This window comes from Microtus pennsylvanicus, chromosome 13 (assembly GCF_037038515.1).
Source record: "Microtus pennsylvanicus isolate mMicPen1 chromosome 13, mMicPen1.hap1, whole genome shotgun sequence".
In the NCBI taxonomy this organism is placed as follows: Eukaryota; Metazoa; Chordata; class Mammalia; order Rodentia; family Cricetidae; genus Microtus; species Microtus pennsylvanicus.
The window spans coordinates 74,864,406-74,885,198 of NC_134591.1; the positions used below are offsets into that span (position 1 = coordinate 74,864,406).

The 20,793-nt window shown below is 42.3% G+C and overlaps 1 protein-coding gene across 1 annotated transcript; it reads left to right on the top strand.

Moving 5' to 3' along the window:
* Window positions 1-1,890: 1,890 nt before the first annotated feature.
* LOC142834030 (arylacetamide deacetylase-like 4 family member 1) lies at window positions 1,891-19,507 on the top strand. The gene is made up of 5 exons (XM_075945993.1): window positions 1,891-1,987; window positions 6,857-7,059; window positions 9,395-9,611; window positions 14,870-14,933; window positions 18,733-19,507. Exons 1-5 carry the CDS (start codon window positions 1,972-1,974, stop codon window positions 19,505-19,507), a joined length of 1,275 nt encoding a protein of 424 aa, XP_075802108.1. The 5' UTR covers window positions 1,891-1,971.
* Window positions 19,508-20,793: the final 1,286 nt, after the last annotated feature.

The following is a 20,793-nucleotide window of genomic DNA, read 5'->3' on the forward strand; positions in this document are numbered from 1 at the left end:
TGTGTTACTTTTGTTTATGCTGTGGAACATTTGTTTAACGTTTTGCATTTTTTTTACATTTCTTAATGTAAAGATGTGCTGCTTTTGTTTATACTACATTTGTTTTACTCTGTGAGGCTGTGATTCTTTGCCTGTCTAAAACACCTGATGGTCTAATAAAGACCTGAATGGCCAATAGGAGGTAGAAGCAAGGATAGGCGGGGCTGGCAGGCAGCCAGAATAAATAGGAGAAGAAATCTGAGGGAAGAGGAACAAGAGAAAACAAGCAGAGGAGGATGCTAGGGGTCAGCCACCTAGCCACACAGCCAGACACCGAGCAAGATAGAAAGAAGAGAAAGGCAAAAGCCCAAAGGCAAAAGATAGATGAGACAATTTAAGAAAAGCTGGCTAGAGATAAGTCAAGCAAATGCTGGGGGCATTTATAAGAAAGAATAAGACTCCATGTATGATTTATTTGGGAGCTGGGTGGCGAGCCCCCAAAGAGTAAAGAATAAAAACGACGACAACAACAGAAATCAGAAGTTTCCAACCAGGCCAACGACTCATTGCAATGAGCACTTGCAAGTAAAGATGTGTGGACTAAAGGGTGCCCTGTGTGACTCACTGGCTCACACTGCAGCTTCCACGAGGAGATTTTTCTTTAGATTTCTTTTTTTCCTTTTCTTTTAAGGTTTATTTTATCTTGTGGGCGGAGATGACAAGGAAAGAGGGGAAATCTGAAGGGACGGGGAGATGAATGGGCCAGCCGTGCATGATGTGAAACCCACAAAGAATCGATAAAAAGTAAAAAAGAAAACGAAGTTCACATACCTACGTGGGGATGGGGATGGGGAGGTAGAGAGGTAAGGGTAGGGGTGGGAAGGTGGGAGCGCAAAGCTGGCGAGGTGGAGGAGAGGGAGTTTTATCTTTGATGACTGTAAGCTGATTGTTGGGGTGAATTGTGCGGTTTACTTGTGAGCATAGTACTGATAAGTTAAAAACCAACAAACATTAAGCAAGGCAAGGCATGGCAGTACACATGTGTAATCCCAGCACTCGGGAAGGCAGAGGCAGGAGACTCTCTGTTAGTTTGAGGCCAGCCTGATCTACATAGTGAATTTCTGGCCATGTGTTTCCAAAACAAACAAACAAGCAAACATTTGGAGGCTAATGTGAGAGGTACTGAAAGAGTCTCAAACTATGTTTATTATGGGAATACAAAGGAAAACATAGACTTACCGAACACGGCACAAGGTAGAAACTGCAGACTCCCACCACTATGCCTGGAGGAGATGTGAACAAGCCCACGAGCTTGCTTCTGCTCCGAGCTCCCAAGAGAGCGAGCACGCTTCTCCTCTCTGCTTATCAGCACACACGTAGCACCTCAGACCATGCCCATAGGGCTGGCACCCCAAAAGCTATTGGCTGAAAAGCAGGGGCCTGGAGTACCTGTTGCTCTTGCAGAGCATTGAGGTTCAGTTCTGAGCACCCACATCTTGATTCACAACCATCCTGCAACTCCAGTTCTTGGAGATCTGACCCCCTCCTCTGGTCCATGGGTACTAGGCATGCATGTGATGCATAGACATTCATGAAGACAAAACATCCGTACACATAAAGCAAAAATAAATAAATCTTATAAAAAAAGTCAATAGTTCTCATCTTGCCTGTTACATAAAGAGGTGAAAGCAGCCATCAATCAGACTTGGGGTAAAGAGGTCTCCTCCCTTCTCAAAATCTTTTCCTTTTTCATGCCTCCTTAATTTTCTATGTCTTTCCTCCTCCTCACCAGGGGACTATATTGGAGAAGCTGAGAATTTGCTCCGTGCCCACATTTTTTCAGTTTCTGCAAGATGCAGTGGCTATGAAGAGGAACCATAAAGTGGCTCTGATGGATCTGTGTTTTGAGGATGTCCCTCGAGGCTGTTCCAGCCCAAGGCAACTTCCTCCAGTCCCAGGAGAGGCATCATCTTCTACCACGGAGAGGGTGCCATGTTTGGCAGCCTGGGTAAGAAGCAACCCTGGGGCGTGGGGAAAGAGGTACCTCAAGACCTGCATAACTTCAATACACTCCTGCAAGGTCCTTTCGGGATGGAGTCAAAGCATACAATCATTGAGGATCCTTCCGTAGTGAGTAGGTTGAAGTTGAGAGTCACATCTATGCTGTAGTCTCAGTTTAACAGTGAGCAGCGATATCAAAGCTTCCAGGATAATGAGTATGAATAATTCATTTCCCTATATTGCCCTCCCTCGTCTCTCCTCCCTACCCCCTCCCTTCCCATCCCTCCATCCTTACAGCTACCATCTTATCCAGTCTGTCCCACCAGGATCCCAGTCCCATGGATTTTATTTAATTCTGCTGGGGCCACAATGCCTGACCCTTCCATTCTGCATCCGAATAATGGTCTCATCACCCCACTTTGTGCTGAATCAGAGGGCTCTTTAAAGATATAGCGTGAAACCTGTCCTTGCTGATCTTCAGCCTCTTCTAGGCCCCTCAGTGACATCTCTGAACTGGTGACCTTGTCTCACCCTGAGGCTACTTTATTAAATTCCCTCCACTGCCCTGTGTTGCAGACACACCTGTGGTTTGGGAGAGACTCCAACCATCTCAACTATCATTTTACTAAAGACAGACAATGGTCCAGCATATGTATCTAAGAAATGAAATGATTTTTTGCTTATTATAATATAAAGCACATTACAGGTATACCAAATAATTTTACAGGTCAGGCAGTTATATAAAGGCCAAATTGTACTGTAAAGGATATGCTGAACAAACAGAAAGGGATGGAAAATACCCCAAGAAATAGATTGTATAATGCTTTATTAACCTTGAATTTTCTTAATGCTAATGAGAAAGAAACAACAGCAGCAGAGGGACATTGGATAACAAAAAAAAACTTCTGAATTGAATCAACCGGTATATTTCAAGGATGTGTTGACCACACAATGGAAACCAGGAGATGTTCTATGTTGGGGAAAGGGTTTTGCTCTTATTTCCACAGGAGAAGAAAAATTATGGATACCATCAAAATTAATAAAGATTCGTTTTGAAAAGGAGAAACCTCTTGAAAAAGGGAAATGATACCACATCCACAACAGTGACAATCATACAGGTGGTAAATAAAGCTCATAAGGGTTAGGGCAGGGTTCTGCTCTTATCTTTGCAGGAAAATACACATCATTAAAAAAAATCACGCCTTTAATCCCAGCACTCGGGAGGCGGAGGCTGGCGGATCTCTGTGAGTTCGAGACCAGCCTGGTCTACAAGAGCTAGTTCCAGGACAGGCTCCAAAGCCACAGAGAAACCCTGTCTCGAAAAACCAAAAAAAAAAAAAAAAAAAAAAAAAAATCAAGAGACCTTGGATGTTTGAATGCTGACAGAAGAAAAAATAACTATCCTCTAAGGAGCATCTAGAAAACAGAATATGGTTTATAAATCCAGGTACTTACATTTACACACACACACACACACACACACACACACACACACACACACACACAAACATAGCTGGTTTTGGAGTTGGACAATGGCTCTGTACCTCTCTAAATCCAAGCTTGTTGTTAAAAGGAACATTCAGAGTTTCTGTCTCATATCAGGAGCCATCTGGTATGGGACAGAATAAAGACTTTAGGAAAAAAATTTTACTTTCTTCATGCCTTTTTTGTCTATATCATATTCTTCATTGAATGTATGTTTATATGAATGATGTTTAAGTTTTTCATGATGAACATAGATTTTCCTACAGATCCTTTTCCTGCAGTAATCTCTGAAGTTTCCAGGAAGATAGGAACCTACAACAATAACTCCACCTAGCTGAGATGACATCATGATGCAGACAGAACTACTATAAGACTGCTTGTTTTGGGTACCAGCTGCTGAAATGGTGCACCTTCTCATGTTCTGGCCAGAACTCCAAATGAGAACTTTGAAAAACAAAACAAAACAAAAAATCCTATTGACTGCCCAGAAATTGCTAGACAGTAATTTTGGAACTTAACCACCACTTAATTTTTGCAGGATCCCATTAAGAGAACATTGCCCCCATGAAAGCAGGAAGCAATTCTAGAAGATGGTGTCCCCTATCCCAAAAAAGTTTGTCCATAGGGTTGGGAACACTGTTTAGGGGTTGATGATTATTGCTTGTACTAGATAGAGGGTTGGGTAGAGTAAATACTTGTTAGTTATTATAAATGAATAATTTACATTGGTATAGCTTTTGTATATTGATACAAGTTCAAATTATATCTGTTACTTTTGTTTACATTTGTACACCAATGCAAAGTTATTTTTTCAGATTGTATATATTCATGTTTCTACCTCGGTTTAGGACATTTTGTATATTGATACAACTTTTAGGATATATTTTCATATTACATTATATATTACTCCTACCTCTGATCAAAATACTTATAGATTGTTTATATTTTGAGGTCACTGTCCTCATTTGTTGCACATTTATTTATAGAATGTTTAATATTCTGACATGAAGTTTTACTCTTTAAGTTATATAATAAGGTATTAATTATTATAGGTCAATAGTTGTGCGTGTTTGTTGTATATACAGTCAGATCAATTAGGTTCTTTAGATATATAGAGACTGTATTCTGTCTAGATAAGGAATCTTCAACTACTTCAAGGATCTGTAGAACATGACATTTAAATAACTTAGGGTTTTGTTGACAAGAGACATGATTGCTTCTGACAGCACCAATCTGTTCCCGAGAGAATGTTGAACACCAAAGACACTCCACTTGGAGCTTGTTTTCTTCTTGGCAAAACTGGTCTTTGGACAAGGAACTGACAATGCCTCAACCACTGACAAGTTACATGATATCCAGAAATGGATAAGCAGGACTGTCAAATCTTGCCAAGATAGGATAAGACGATTTTGAAAAATTTCCTGCCTCTGAAAATGGTCTGTAAATTATGTTAGGCCATAGCCAAAGTTGGTTGCTTCAGCGCTGCAAAATGAGACTTTGAGTGATTGTTCAGATAGCTAGTTGTCTCCATCATATATTGCTTGCTTTGGAAACTACTTGATTGCATTCCCTGCCTGCTCAAGTAATATTATCTCCCTTCTCAGGCCTTCGATAGGGTTGAAGATTAGATAGTCATAGTTACCATCCTCTTATGATCTAGCCAAGCCATTTCCAATATAAGATTTAGACTTCTCAGGATAGATTGTTTATTAAAACATTTAGCATATGTTCCTTGAATAATATTGTTTATGCTGATTGTAATTCTAATCTTATACTTTATATCTGTTCTTAGTGTATATTGTTTTGTATTGGATTTGGAACTCTCTTACTTAAACAAAGAGGGGAGGTGCTGTGGGAGTTCCTTCCGCTCCTTCAGCCAATAGCCCTTAAGATACCAGCCCACTTGGGCATGGTCTCTTTTGCTTTCAAAAGTAGTGGTAGCCCTGCTCTTGCTCTCTTGCTTCTGGCTCTGCTTCCAGCTGCTAGACTCTGTTCCTGGTTGCACTGAGGGCTGTTGTCTAGGACAGTGATCTCTAAGTTTTCCCCATTAAATAGATAACCCTTTTATTAATCATAATTCCATGATTATGGAATTATAGAATTCCATAATTCCACTGGTGTGAGATTGTTTTGTGACTTACACCTTCAATTGCTGATGAGCACCCACTGGGGGATTTTGATAATGAAGATAAATCATGGTCTCTGGCATGTTATTATATACCTTACGAAGACACTTATCTCTTGAGTACTTTTAAATGTAGCATATTAATGAATATTTTAACCTACATGAGCCCACATAGACTAGAAAATTTCTGCAGTGAAAAAAAAAGCCACAAAGAGAGTAGAAAACCCATGCCAGGGCATGGCAGGTGGAAGGTGGTCATGGAAAATCCATTAAAGGCAGTGGCTGCAGATTCAGGGACTGGACTTCTCATTTTATCTTTTAAAAAGTGTGCTCAGTGCTGGAAAGATGTCTCAGTTCATAAGACATAATGTGAGAATTGGGAGCTTGGGCCACTTAATGTCTGGGCAGATATGATGGTAAGAAAGTAGACATGGTGGATCCCCTGGTCAAGCTGACTATAATTGGTGAGCTCTGGATTCAGGAAGAGACCATGCCTTAATAAATAAAGTGGAGATCAACTGAGGAAAACACCTGATTTCCACTGCTACACACACACACACACACACATGAGAGAATGCATACACATGTGTGCATGTGTAGACACACAAAAATGTGCTCAGAGGAAAGTTGTTTAATATCTCTCAGAATTTAATATTTCCAGATTAGAGTGACATGTTTAGAACAGCATGACCTTAGACCTCAAAATGCGTGACTGCAGGACATAAGGTCAGGGCTTATACAAGGAGCAATTGTGAAACGCATTTATGGTTTTAAGAAAATGAGGCTAGGGAGTAGAGAGGAGAGGTGAGGATAGGACATGGTGGGTTGGGACCTCGTTCTGTCCTTCCTCATTGTGGTTTACTTTGGTACACACCACCTCTCTAATCTCTGATTTCACGCCCGAGAAGAGAGCCACAGAGTACTTTATATGACTTCAGCAAGTATCCTCAACCTCTGAGGGACTTGATTGCCACTTGGCATCCCTTTCTACCACTTCTCCAGCAGTAGCCATCTCCTAAGCAGATTGGTGTCTTCCTGGGTGGCGTGATGAAAGATGACTCTGACCTGCGTACAGGGTATAAGGGCTCCACTGATGCTGAGCAGGGAACCTCTCTGGGTTACGACCTGTTGCAATCAGTTCACACGGGCATGCTTCCAATAGCTGGAGGGTTTGAAAAGAGGTGACTTTAGGCCATGGTGCCTCTCTGAAGGTTATAAGGTGTCTGAGTTTGTGGGTAAGATTTATAAAGTCTTTCTAGGGCACAGGTTTCCTCAGCTCACTCCGAAGGAACAAGAGCATCATGCTTTCTTTGGTGGAACTTCTCCTTGCTACCATGTTCCTCCTGGTCATGGGAGTCAATGTGTGGGTTCTCATAGATCACCTCCTCACTATTGATGTGCCTCCTGCCCTCACGCACCCCCTGAAGTTTCGGATTCTGCACTACTGCTTTCATCTCACGATGACATGGGTAAGATTTGTTTCTTAATAATCATTTCTTGCCAGCGTAGGCAGAACTGCAGCCTGGGGAAAGCGTTTTACCAAGAATCACATAGTCTAACAGCCAGTGTGTATTAGTCAGTGATTTGCAAGGTGTAGTGCTGAGGGCCTGTTAAGGAAGGCTATTGAGTGGACTGGATGTGTGCTCGCTTTTCCTTTACTTCCACGAAGAATGATCAGCAAGGGGGAAAGTGGGAAGCTGATAGAAAGTCTGAAGCCCTTACAAATGTCAGATACTGGATTGGGAAGTTGGAGCCCTTGGTGACTCTGTCGGGATTGAATAGCGTGTGTCAGTAAGTCCTTATCTGGTTGGTTAAAATACTTCTGATTCCTCATCAGTAAAACAAGACCCTTCAGTGAGGGATATGTGAGCCTAGCCTCATGAGATGTGTAAGAGTCTATGGCTGTTGTTCAGCTTGGAATAAGTAGAGACAGCTCTCAGAAGCTAGAGTCCTGGGTTTTTAATATCTCCCAGGCAATGGTTGCTGCTAGTAAAAATTAGTTTATTATAGATTTGTGGAGGGCAGAAGTAAAGTCTTATCATGTCTTAAGTTCAGTCATGGGTTACAGGAAATGAAATCATCAAAAGAAAGTGTAACTTAAAAATAATTTGATATATTAATAGCATTATGTGACCTGAAGCAAGGAGCGAGGTCTTTCTACTTCACAAACTATTAAGAACTAATTAACCCGAGGGCTTAGAAAACCTTTAAACCAGACTGGAGAGGAGGCTCAATGGTTAGAAGCACATGCTGCTCTTGAAGAGGACCAGGATTCAGTGTCCAGCACCCACATAGTGGCTCACAACCATCTTTAATTTCAGTTCCAGGGAACCTGATTCCCTCTTCTGGTCTCTGAGGGAACCAAGCATGCACATGGTACATATACATACATGTAGGTAAAACACTTATTCACATAAAATATTTTTTTGTTACCTAAAAGGACATGTAAACAAAGAGAGTTGAATTAAAAAGGCAAAGGAGTTTAGGATTTGGGTGTGGCAGAAACTCCAATAGTTTATTAGGGGGAACCCTAGAAGGGTTTGTTCATGCAGCTCCCTGCCAGTGTGGACTGATGTAAATCTAGGTCATTGTGCTCTTGGTAGAGGCATAGGTTGTAATAACTTCCCAGAGGACAAGGCTCAGGAACTCGGCTACCCTCAGAACATCCAGGAAAATATAACAAATGCCCTCTTTCCAGAAGAGATCTTGGAGGCTTTGTGTAGGGACTATCTAAGGCCCCAACCATCTTCTAAAGTTCTCAGTGTTTCTCCTATGGAGAAAGAGAGAACATGAGAGTACAATGTGGATCAAATTATGACAAAGAAAGTCTACTGTTATGCCTTGTTTTGATGTCCATGAATGTGGTAAGAAGTGACAGCTAGCTCACTAATTCAGTCACAACCTCAGCCCTACAGTGGCCACAGAGCTGATCTACTTATTATGGACAGACATACATAGCTTTTAGGTTCCAGTCCCACTTTTTGTCCTCTTGGGAATTACAGAGGTCATGACCTCAGGCTTATTGGTGGTCTCATCCCCATTCGACAGCCTTCTTCACATTTGGAGAATATCGTATTGTCACTGCCAAGGGCATTATTGATGCTCAAGAAATCAGCCAAATGGCAGCCAGCTTTTGCCAATTCAATTCTGTGCTGATTTCTAATACTTCCTCCCTTTATTCCATTTATACAAGTCTGAAGCAGATGATAATTGCTTTCTGCTTTGTAAGTGAGGGAACTATAAAGAAGGGTATAGTGAATTTCCCTGAAGTGCAAAGTTTTGGGAAGCAGTGAGGGCTGAAGACAGGCCCTATCTCTACAAAGACTGTGACAGACTCTAGAGCAAGCCTGGGCTTTGCTGTGGACTCTGAAGACGGGACTAATAAGAGTCAAGTGCAACAAGGACCAGGAAGAGTGGCTTTCCTCATACTCTGTGAAGGAATGGGCAAAACTATAAACAAAGGCTCGCTGTTCCATGGAAATCAGATACAACATGGTGGGATTGAGCTGAGACTGACATAGAACCAAGCTATTGGGCCACGGGTCTTTTCTAGAAAGACCACCAGGCAATTCTGTCTGCAAGGAGGCATGGCTTTTCTTTCCTTACTGCTCACATCCCCCATGTTCTAGATCTTCATGAACAACTTTGGAGATTCATGCATCCTGGGAGAAACTAGTTTAACCACATTCAAGTGGGAGCTTTTGGGAAAGTCCATGACTGAGACAGACAGCAGCTTGGGCAGCCCACAGGATGGAAAGGACAGGGGAGCTATGAAAACATCCAACTGCTCTCTCTTTTTTACAGGGGAATATACTTGAGAAGATGAACATTTGCTCCACACCCCACTTTTTCCGCTTTGTACAAGACAGCTCTGTGTGGAAGAAGAACCTTGGTGTGTTTGTGAAGGACCTGCGTTTTGGCACAATCCCTGTGAGGCTCTTTCAACCCAAGGCAGCCTCCTCCAAGCCCCGGCGAGGAATCCTCTTCATACATGGAGGAGGTATCTTTCTGGGCAGCCTAGGTAAGGAAGATCCCTGTAGTAAGAAAGTATAACTTCCACAACCCCACCCACTTTCCCATGAGGCTCTATCTCTTTGGCGGGAGTCAAAGCAAGTAGTCATAGGAGCTCCTTTTGGGACAGGTAGATTAAGACTGAAGACCATGTTAGTAAATGGGATTGTTGCCTCCATGACAATGTTTTCTATAATTTGATATCTCTGTTGAGGTGGAGGCAGTGATTGCCTAGTAGGACTTTCAGAAAATTAGGTGTGAGGTCAACTTCCAATCCCCTTTGTTCTACAAATCCACTCATTGCTCTCAAATCTTCTGGGTCGCCTTGGTCCAAATCCACCTTCAATGACTCACCCCCTTAAGCCCTGCTTCAAATAGTGACCCCGATGCTCCATTGTTAATGGTCTGGCTGGTTCTTTCTCCACACAAAAAGAATCTTTAAAAGTACAATTCAGGGCTGACCATTTGGCATTGGATAACCAATTGTTATTTTCTTCCCTAGAGAAGGCTATTTCTCTTGTCTCAGTATTCTTTAGTTGCCTGCTGTGTTTTGTGTAGGGTTGAGGCCTTGTGGGCTCTCCTCGGTCTAGGTTAACATGTCTCTTGTTGTCATCCAAGAACAAACAGGCAGCCCTGAAAGCATACATGCAAGTAGCATTATACAGACTGAGAAGGCTGTATGAATATTTAGGAATATATATGTATATACATGATGTGCATAACAACAGTTCATGGGAAAAGAGGTCACATATTTTAAAGAGCAAGAAGGAGTTGCTTGGGGAATGTTGAGAGGAGAAAAGGGAACATTTTATCTAGAGGGTCTCCCTGTTACTTGTCACAGAGCTTACTTTGTCCATGTTTATTTTGGACCCCAGTAGGTTTCCTTGCTTAGTTTCTGTCTCCTCTCACCTGGAATGGAAACCCTGGGAGTGGAAACTTGTGTTGTAGCTATCACTGGATTCTCAGAGACTAGAGAACAAGGCTCAGTCCCTGCTCTCATTGGCCTGTCAGTCAAAGTAAGAGGCTGGACCTTGCAGAACACAAATGAGAGGGTGAGGGGCTTTAGATTGGACCGTGGAGGCCCAGAATAGGAACTGACTCGGAGTCCCAGCACCTCATTGCTTCTGAGTAAGCAGTCTCTCCAATAAAGTGAGATTGGAGGCCAGGATCAAGGAATGGGAGGAGCCAGTGCTACATAACTGGAGATCTGGATCAGCTGAGTGAGGCCAGGGCTCTAGACTACAAAACAAAGGACTCTAGAAAGTCAGACACTAAGACAAACGATATCACATTTCAAAACAGCATTAAGAGAAAGATGCTCAGAGGTGAGGAGGGATCTTGCAGGGGACCCAGGTTCAGTTCCCTGTGAGTGCACAGGGCTGCTCACAAGGACCTGGAACTCCAGCTCCTGTAACGCCTTCTTCTGACCTCCACACTCCTCATGTTCACACACACACATAATTCAAAAGCAAGCCCATTAGAAAAGACTCAGGGGAAAATTGCCATGAAGAACAAAGAATTCATATGAAAACGGGAATTAACAGGGCTGAGTTCCTTATACGAACACAGAGTAGGAGCTTACTCTAAATATTTTTAGTTTATATTTAATTATACTGGATTGCATAAGGCTATTTTCATATACCTATATAATATTCCTTGAGTATACCCTCTCCATAAACCACTATCTTCTGCCTTCTCCCCCCTTATTAATCTCATTTGCTCCCTAGACAATCTTAATTCTAATTTAATTTCTAATTTCATATATATACACACCTAAAACCTGGCACTCACAAATGAAAGAAAAGGGGCGACATCTGCTTTTCTGAGACAGACTTCATTCACTTAATACAATTATCTCCAGTTGTACCCATTTTCCTGCAATCAACGTAACTTCAAATCCCACCGTGTATCCGTAGTTCATTTTTCTTTTTCATTCCTCTGTTGTAGGACACCCAGGTTGGTCTCATAGCTTAGGTATTGTACACAATGCTACAGTCAACACTGGTGTGCAAGTATCTCTGCTAAATATCCAGGAGTGGTACGGGTGGCCCATAGAGAAGATCTACTTTTAATTTTTGAGGCATTTCCGTAGTAGCCAGATTAGTTTACATTCCCACCAACAGTGTGAGTGTCCCTTCTCTGCATGCACCCCTCTCTGGCATTTGTTGTCATTGTCCCCTGCTCTTCCTTCCTGCCTGCGCTCCTTTCTTCTTAATTTTTTGAGACAGGGTCTCACTATGTAGTCCTGCCTTTCCTGGACCTTATTCTGTAGACCAAGCTGGCTTTGAACTCATAGAGGTCCAACTGCCTCTGCCTCAGCTGAGTACTGGGTTTAAAGGCATGCACCACCATACCTATTTGATGTTTTCTTTAATTTCTATTTTATTATTATTTTTGAATTGTTTTTATTGAGTTATATATTTTTCCACTCTCCTCTCCTCTCCTCCCCTCCCTTTCTGCCCTCTCTCATGCTCCCGATGCTCCCAATTTACTCAGCAGATCTGGTCTTTTACTGCTTTCCATGTAGCTTAGATCCATGTATGTCTCTCCTAGGGTCCTCTTCGTTGTCTAGGTTCTCTGGGATTGTGAATTGTAGGCTGGTTTTTCTTTGCTTTATGTCTAAAAGTCACTTGTGAATGAGAACATATTATATTTGCCTTTCTGGGTCTGGGTTACCTCACTCACTATGATGTTTTCTAGATCCATCCATTTGTCCGCAAATTTCAAGATGTCATTTTTTTCTCCTGTGTAGTACTCCATTGTGTAAATGTACCACATTTTCCTGTCTATTCTTTAGTCAAGGGGCATTTAGGTTGTTTCTAGGTTCTGACTATGACAAATAATGCTGCTATGAACACAGTTGAGCACATGTCCTTGCGGTACAATTGAGCATTCTTTGGATATATACCCAAAAGTGGTATTGCTGGATCTTGAGGTAGGTTGTTTCCTAATTTTCTGAGAAATTTCCATACTGATATCCAAAGGGGTTGTACCAGTTTACACTCCCACCAGCAATGGAAGAATGTTCCCTTGACCCCACATCCTCTCCAGCATAAGTTGTCATCAGTGTTTTTGATTTTGGCTATTCTTACAAGTGTAAGATGGAATCTCAGCATTGTTTGGATTTGCATTTCTCTGAAGGCTTATTATTTTAATGATGGACATTCTAACTGAGGCAGGAAGGAATTTCAATGAAGTCTAACTTTGCTCTTCTCTGATGTCTAGTGAGGTTGGAGTTCTTTTTTCATGTTTATTGGCCATTTCTATTTCATCTTATGAACTGTCTGTTTCCTTAGCCCTTGTGTTGACTGGATTGTTTGATTTCTTGCTCAGTTTTTTGAATTCTTTGTATATTCTAAATAGTAATTCTCCAGTAGATGCACAGTTAGGAAAGATGGCCTCCTATTCTGTAGACCATCTCTATACTTGTCTGTGTCCCTGTGCATTATTTCCTGAGAACTCAGGCCCTTCTCCAAAAGTCCTTGTTTGTGCAGGTATTTTAAAGAGTTTCTCTATTTTTTCTCTATGTGCGGTAAATGAGGCATGAGCAAGCGGAGGAGGGGAAGATGTAAGCCCTTTCCACTTCTCTCACTAGAACCACCTGGTGCAACAAAACGCAGTCCTGGAAGTGTGCGCTTCATGACATACATTGGCACTAATTTTGATTTTGGAAGATACTGCATCAAATGTTGTTTACCTGGCCCCATGATTTAGCACCCATTGTGGTCTCCCATTTGTCTCACTCTTGTCCTAATAAGTTGAAAAAGGGGGCAAGTAACACGTTCAAAACTCTGAAACAGGAATTACTTGAAAGACTGGAAGACAACAATGTCTACGCAGGTCCTAGGGTTCAGGACAGTTATTAGAGATACCATATTGTCTATGCAAACTCCTCTTGAGACTTTTTGCTTTTTTTTCGAGACAGGGTTTCTCTGTAGCTTTGGAGCCTGTCCTGGAACTAGCTCTTGTAGACCAGGCTGGTCTTGAACTCACAGAGATCCACCTGCCTCTGCCTCCCGAGTGCTGGGATTAAAGGCGTGCGCCACCACCGCCCGGCTCTCTTGAGACTTTTAAGGGTACACACATCACAGACACTCTCTATACCTTGATTCAGTTCCTCCCCTAGGTAGATCCACCCTACTTGAAAAGTCTTTAAATAAAGTTACTGCGCAGTGTTCAGAACCTATGGGGGTAGGGTCATTGACAGACGCTGACTGGACAGCGCAGATCAGAACCTCCCCAGTCATGTTTCCCTCCAAGTCGACTTGCATCCTCTGCCTACCAATGTAACTGGTGTGCACCCACAGAGTAAGCCTCCATAAATACTAGAATTATCTGTTGTCATTTAGAGATTCATACTGCCTGCTTGGCACAGTTCAAAGGTCGTTATCCAATGAGTTGCAGCAGCCTGGACATAAGATGAACACAAGACTGATAATGGTCCTTGTATATCAAGGGAATGGGCTAAATCAAAGAGAGTTCTTTCTGTTCCTGAACCCGGGCAAAGACTTTCTACCCACTAATGCCAGTGGACCTGCCTCCTAGAGTTTCAAATATACCACCATACTAATCCAAATTGTCCACCTACTCATCATTTGTTTCCTAATCAAATAAATATGTGAATCTTCTCTTGTAGCCCAGGCTGGTTTCCAATTTGTTATGTAGTTGAGAATGACTTGAACTCCTGATCACCTTGATGTTATATCCCAAGAGCTGGGGTCACAAGCATGTGCTGCCACATTCAGTTCAATATCTGAATTTCTTAATATCCACAGGCTAATCCTCCAAACATTGGCTTTGTTCAGTTAGAACCTCAAAACTTCCTGGTCTTCAGTTTCCCCCACTTTAAAATTAAACCGTGCAGAAGATGTGTTCCAAAGTTCACTTATGCCCCCAACACTCAAGAAATTATGGCAGCCGGGCGGTGGTGGCGCACGCCTTTAATCCCAGCACTCGGGAGGCAGAGGCAGGCAGATTTCTGTGAGTTCAAGGCCAGCCTGGTCTACAAGAGCTAGTTCCAGGACAGGCTCCAAAGCTACAGAGAAACCCTGTCTCGAAAAATCAAAAAAAAGAAAAAGAAAAAGAAAAAGAAATTATGGCAGATGTCCTACTTTGCCCTGGCATGGTGACTTGAGTCACTTCAGAAGAACAATACTAGGAATAGAGGGACCATCCCATGGTCCCCATATCAGTTGGTTCCATGGGGCTGTGGCGGGGAGTTTTGGGGTTCTCTTCATACAGTGCACCATGCCTGGTATTCTCTTGCAGACTTTTACCACAACCTGTGTACGTTCCTGGCCCGAGAGACAGACTCAGTGTTGCTGTCAGTGGGGTGAGTAGTCTCAGATGGTGGGCGGCTTCTTCACAAAGCAGGGGAAAATACAAGGAGGGGCATTCCTACATGTCTTTGTCCCAACAGACCCTCTCACATATGAGCATAGAATCATACAAATGAGAAAAACCCTGGAAAGCCATTCATCATTAGGAACTGAGTGAGATAGCCGTGGTGAAAATTAATTACTCTTATAGTGCACTTTTTTCCCCATGCTATTGCAAATACCAAAGAAATAACTTAAAGGGGGAAGAATTTATTTTGACCCTAAGTTCTATAACCTTAATTCAGTCTATAGCCAGCTTGTTCCACTGCTGTTCCGTAAGGCAGAATATTATCAAAGCAAGAGAGCATAATACATCAAATGTGTTCTTATTGTGGTAACCAGAAAGCAAAGAGAGAAGGGGCCAGAGACAAGGTAACATTCAAAGACGGAACCTAAGCTATAGCTTACAATTAGATTCACAGTCTAATAATTCCATCAAATTATAAATCCATGAATTAATATACCATCAATGATGCCAGTGTTCCATAATCTAGTTATATATCAATGATTTGATCCATATCTAGGGAATAAGATGACAACATAAACTTTTTGAGGGATACTATATATATATATATATATATATATATATATATATATATATATATACACACACACAATAATATCCCACCCCTGAACATCCAGGGGTCATGGTCAACTCATCATGTAAAATGCATCTAGTATTAGAGTCCCCAAAGTTTAATAGTTTCAGCCCTGTTACAAGGTTCAAGTCTAAAGTCTTTTGAACTTTGGTCCCATTCTTAGCTGTGAATTGGTCATACAATTCAAACAGCAAATTACATTCTTCCAACATACAGTGGCACGGGACACACATTCTCATTCACAAAAGGAAGAAATGGTGTCATAGTGGCAAAAGCCAGGGCCAAGAAAAGCTAATAGACAGCAGAGCAAACATGAAGTCTTAGAGCTCTATGCTCTTATCTGATACATGGTGATATGGTTTCATACCCAGAATTTCGGGCACTCGTACTTCTATAGTCCTGTTGGCAGAAGTCTATGTGACCTCTGTCCGCTCTTTGTGGTGTTCTTCAGCAGATTATTCAATTTCCTGGATCTCCTATTTCCTCAGGTCTTCATTGGAGCTTAGCCTGCATATTCCTTCTCATAGGTATGGTGCAGGGAAACCAGCTGTCTCATACTTTACTTGGTCTCTGTCTCCACAACCCAGTGACTATATTTCACCTGCTTGCACATACAGCATTGTGTAGATGATGCCCAGGTCGCCACTAGTTGCAGCATTCGCTGGGCTCCCTTAGAACATAGCCACAATGAACTTTGAATGCCTAGGCAACTGTCAGTAGGAAATGTGTTCCGGGAGGACAATTTTCTAGGTGGACCAGTGCAAGCTGGGCACCGTGGCAGTACTTATATCTCAGGCAAAAGTCTTTCAAATGAGTTTATAATTTTATCCTGGAGTTTGTCATGAGTGAAATCAGTTTAATATCTAAGAAGCTCTGGAGGACTCTTTCCCTCTGCCCCAGTACAAAGTATTTGATTTGGTTGTTTTATTTATTTATTTTAAGGTTTTAGTATGTGTGTATATATGTTGTTGTGGGTGTATAAAGAGGCCAGGAGAGACCATCAGATCCCTTGAGGTTATAGGTATTTGCAGGACACCCAACTGTTGGTGCTGGGATCTGAACTCTGCTCATTGTGATCGAACAGCAAGCACTCTTACCCACTAAGATAGCTCTATATCCCCTCAATTTGTTTTTAAATATGTTAAACTCTTTTGCAGCCTCATCCTCTGTGTCAACAACTTTTCTACCACACTATACATTTTCTTTCTGTTCTGTTTTGTGCTCTTAGTTCTCATAGGCTAAGTGGGCTAGTAAGATGCCCCAGTAGGTGACAGTACTTCCAAAATAGTACCAGTTATGGTAACTACTGAAAGATGAAACCAAATTATGAAAATTACAAATCCACCAGTAATTGAGCCTTTAATAATGCTAGAAGTTTCATGGTATGATAATGTCTCAATGATAGAATCAACCACCTGGGCACTAAGATATGAACAAAGAAGTCTTTTTTTTTTTAGTTTGACAATATGCGGTTTTATTATATTCTTGATTTGTTTTTTACCCTACTGAGTACAATATTCCCAATTTTAGTCAGCTGCAAGCTCCTATAAGCTGTCCCAGGATGGACGAGGGAAAAGGGCTGCCCACAGTTCTGCTTTACAAAATGCTTCAGGGACAAATTTCTTTCTTAATGTAGATGTAGGCTGCCCGCAGAGATGGCGCTGCTATTCAACAAAGAAGTCTTTTAAGTAAGCGTCTGAACCATGTGATATTAGAGAACGTCACATAACTATTTAGAACCACGAGGGTATGCCAAGATAAAGGAATCCTAGCAGGATAAAATTAAGGAAAATATATTCAAAAGCTAACAGTTTAGTAACTTTCCTGCGGAGTCAAAATAATTAAAATCAAGAGAATGTATTCTAGGGGCTGAAGAGATGACTCCGTGGTTAAGAACATGTACTCCTCTTGCAGAAGACCCCAGTTAAGTGTCTAGTACTCCCCTGTACTCCAGCTCTAGAGGATCCAATGCCCTCACCTCATTCCCTCAGGCCCTGGAGTCACTTATGTACATATGCATGCACATGTGCACACAATTAAAAATGAAGTAAAAGCAAACAAATGTCTTTGGAATAAACAGACTCAATGACGTAAAATAAAGAGGACACACTGTGACACACCCATGAGAGCCTTCTCCCAGGGAAGGCCTGGAAGATGATGGGAGAGGGGTAAGTGTGGTTGGAAATCCCATTGAAGGCCCCTGTCATTGCTGGATGATCGTCTGCAGGCGCCTGCTGCATCGTTAAGTAACTGCTGTCCTGGTTTGCTTTCTGTCTCTGTGATGGAATGCTCTGACCAAAAGCAACTTAGAGGAGAAAGGATTTATGTGGCTTTCACCTTCGGGTCACCATCCATCACCGAAAGAAGCAAGGCAGGAACTCCAGCAAAAACTTGAGGTAGAAGCCATATAGAAGCTTTTGGCTTGCTCACCGCTCATCCTTAGCTAGATTTATATTACCAGCCACTACCAGAGACTTTGCACTGTCAAGGACCTTCAGTGGACAGTGCCTGATAGGGTTGCCTGAGCCAGACTTGTGAAGAGCTTTCTCTCCTCCCCTCCCTCTCACCCTCCATTCTTTCCTCTCCCCTCCTCTCTTCTACTCTCTATTCCTTTTCTCTTCCTCTTCACTCTCTTCTCCTTTCCTCCCCTCTCTTTTTCTTGATCCCCTTCCCCTCTCATTCCTTCCTGTCCCTTCTCCTCCTTTCATTCACTTCCATAGTTGAAAACAGCCACAGCCATACCTTGATTCCATCTTTCTTCTTTCTACCTAGGCTTACAGGCACAGCAGGACCAACTAAATCTTCAGTTACCTCTTTTCTGTCTTTGTCACAGTTTTAGCTGTGAACCTAGCATTTAAATATTAGGCCATCTCTCTAGCCCTCATTCTATCTTCAAAGCCAACAGGTTCCAACTTGCATGATGTGTCAACTATATCTAATCAAGACATGGGTTTGAATAGAGAATTCAAGTAACTGACTTTTGGCAGCTTCTTCAAACTCACACAGGGGAAAATAGGGACGACACTCTTCCATTGCTGGGGTCATGTAGAAGATTAAATCAATTAGACTCTTGGGTGAGTAGAGGATGTAATTCAAAGAGTCTTCAGAGTTTCCTGCACACACTGATGTGCTGTCCCCCGTCTTCCTTCTGTAGGTACCGAAAGCTTCCTTACTACCATCATCCTTCTTCTGCATATGATTGCCTGAATGCCTCCATTCACTTCCTGAAGTCTCTGCATGCCTATGGGGTGGACCCCTCCCGGGTTGTGTTCTGTGGAGACAGCATTGGAGCTGGGGCTGTAGCATTTGTCACACAGGCCTTGGTGGGCAGAGAAGATCTTCCCAAGATCCGGGCTCAGGTCCTGATATATCCAATCCTCCAGACACTCTTCCTCCAGTCTCCATCACATCTGCAGAACGCAAATGTTCCATTTCTCACCAAAGATTTCATGATGACCTGTGTTACTAGATATCTGGCCATTGATGCCTCCTGGAAAGATGCCATGTTGACAGGTGCCTGGATGCCCCCATGTGTCTGGAAGAAGTATGAGAAATGGCTAGGCCCTGAGAACATCCCTAAAATGTTCCGGAGCAAATACCAGCAACCAGAGTCACCTGCACCTTTTAATGAGGCTGCCTATCTAGAAATCAAACATATTATGAGGGAAGATCTTTGTCCCCTCATAGCAGATGACAAAATTATTGCTCAGGTTCCTGAGGCATTTGTGGTGACCCTTCAGTGGGACATTGTCCGGGACGATGGCTTGCTCTACAAGAAGCGCTTGGAAGACCAGGGGGTACCTGTGACCTGGTACCATATAGCAGATGGTTTTCATGGTTGTGCTCCTTTTTTTGAAAGGAAGTTTTTCTTTTTCCCCTGTTCCTTGAACCTTTTAAATGCTGTAGCCAGTTATATAAAAGGCTTATGAATGACTGCAGCGTGGTGAGAGAACAGTTGCCTAGCATGCGCAAGATCCCACTCTAACCCACAACAGGGAAGAAAGGCGGGAAAATCAAATAAAGGAATAAAAGAAATGAGACATCATCCCTTGTACCTTGGATGAGAATGGCCAAAGAGGATTCTGCCACAGCTGATGCTAGGGCTGAGTCTTGAGTTTGGTAACACTTTCTTTTATTCTTTTAATGAATAAAATAGAGAACGTTTTTACATCTCACACATGCGCATTCAAAACTTTGCCTTCTTTTTGGTGTGTGTGTGTGTGTGTGTGTGTGTGTGTGTGTGTGTGTGTGTGTATGTTTTCTTACTATGGAGCCCTGACTGACCTGGAATTTGTTGTATAGACTGGGCTGACCTCAAACTTGCAGAGTTCTGCCTGTCTCTGCCTTCGGGTGTGTACCACGATGCCCAGCACGTCATTCATGTCCTAATGGTTCTGACTAGGGTGGGACACAATCTCAATGTAGTTTTGATTTGTACTTTCCTGGTGACCAAAAATGTTGATTTGTTTTGAAATACTTATTGGACACTACTTTTTCTAAAAAAAAAAAAAATTGTCCAATTCACCTTCCCATTTATTGATTGAATGATTTGAATTTTGGCAATTAATCTTTTGAATTTTGTATGTATGCTTTATTTGTTTCTTTTTTCCCTTTGATTTTTTAAATTTTTATTTTACATTCTATCTACAGTTCTCCACCCACCTCCTCCTGCCCCCTACCCCCCTCTGCCAACCCACCCACCATCCACTCCTCCCAGCAGGGCTCTCATGGGAAGTCAACAAAGTCTGTTACATTCAATTGGGGCAGAGACAGCTGAACCAAGCTGGAAGGAACTCAGGAACTCTAGACCTACAGCTGTGGAGCCTGCATGAAACCGAACTAGGCCCTCCATATATGGGAGACAGTGGTGAAACTTGGGCTATCTGTGAGGAACCTGGCAGTAGGACCAGGATCTATCTGGCTAGCTTATTGGCACCCATTCCCTATGGTGGGATACCATGCTCAGCCTTAATGTAAGGGGGTAGGGGCTTGGTCTTGCATTCTTTATTTTAATCCCCTGATGAATAGATAGTGGATAAAGATTGTCTCTAATTATGCACACTGCCTCATGACTGTTGATTTCTTCTTGTGCTGTGTGAAACTTGGCAACTTTGTGCAATCCCGTTTGACAATGTTTCTGTTGTTCCCCCAGGGTACTGGAGTCCTCAAAGGCTTTCACTGTGTCTGTATCTTGTGTTATCTCTATGTTTGCTCA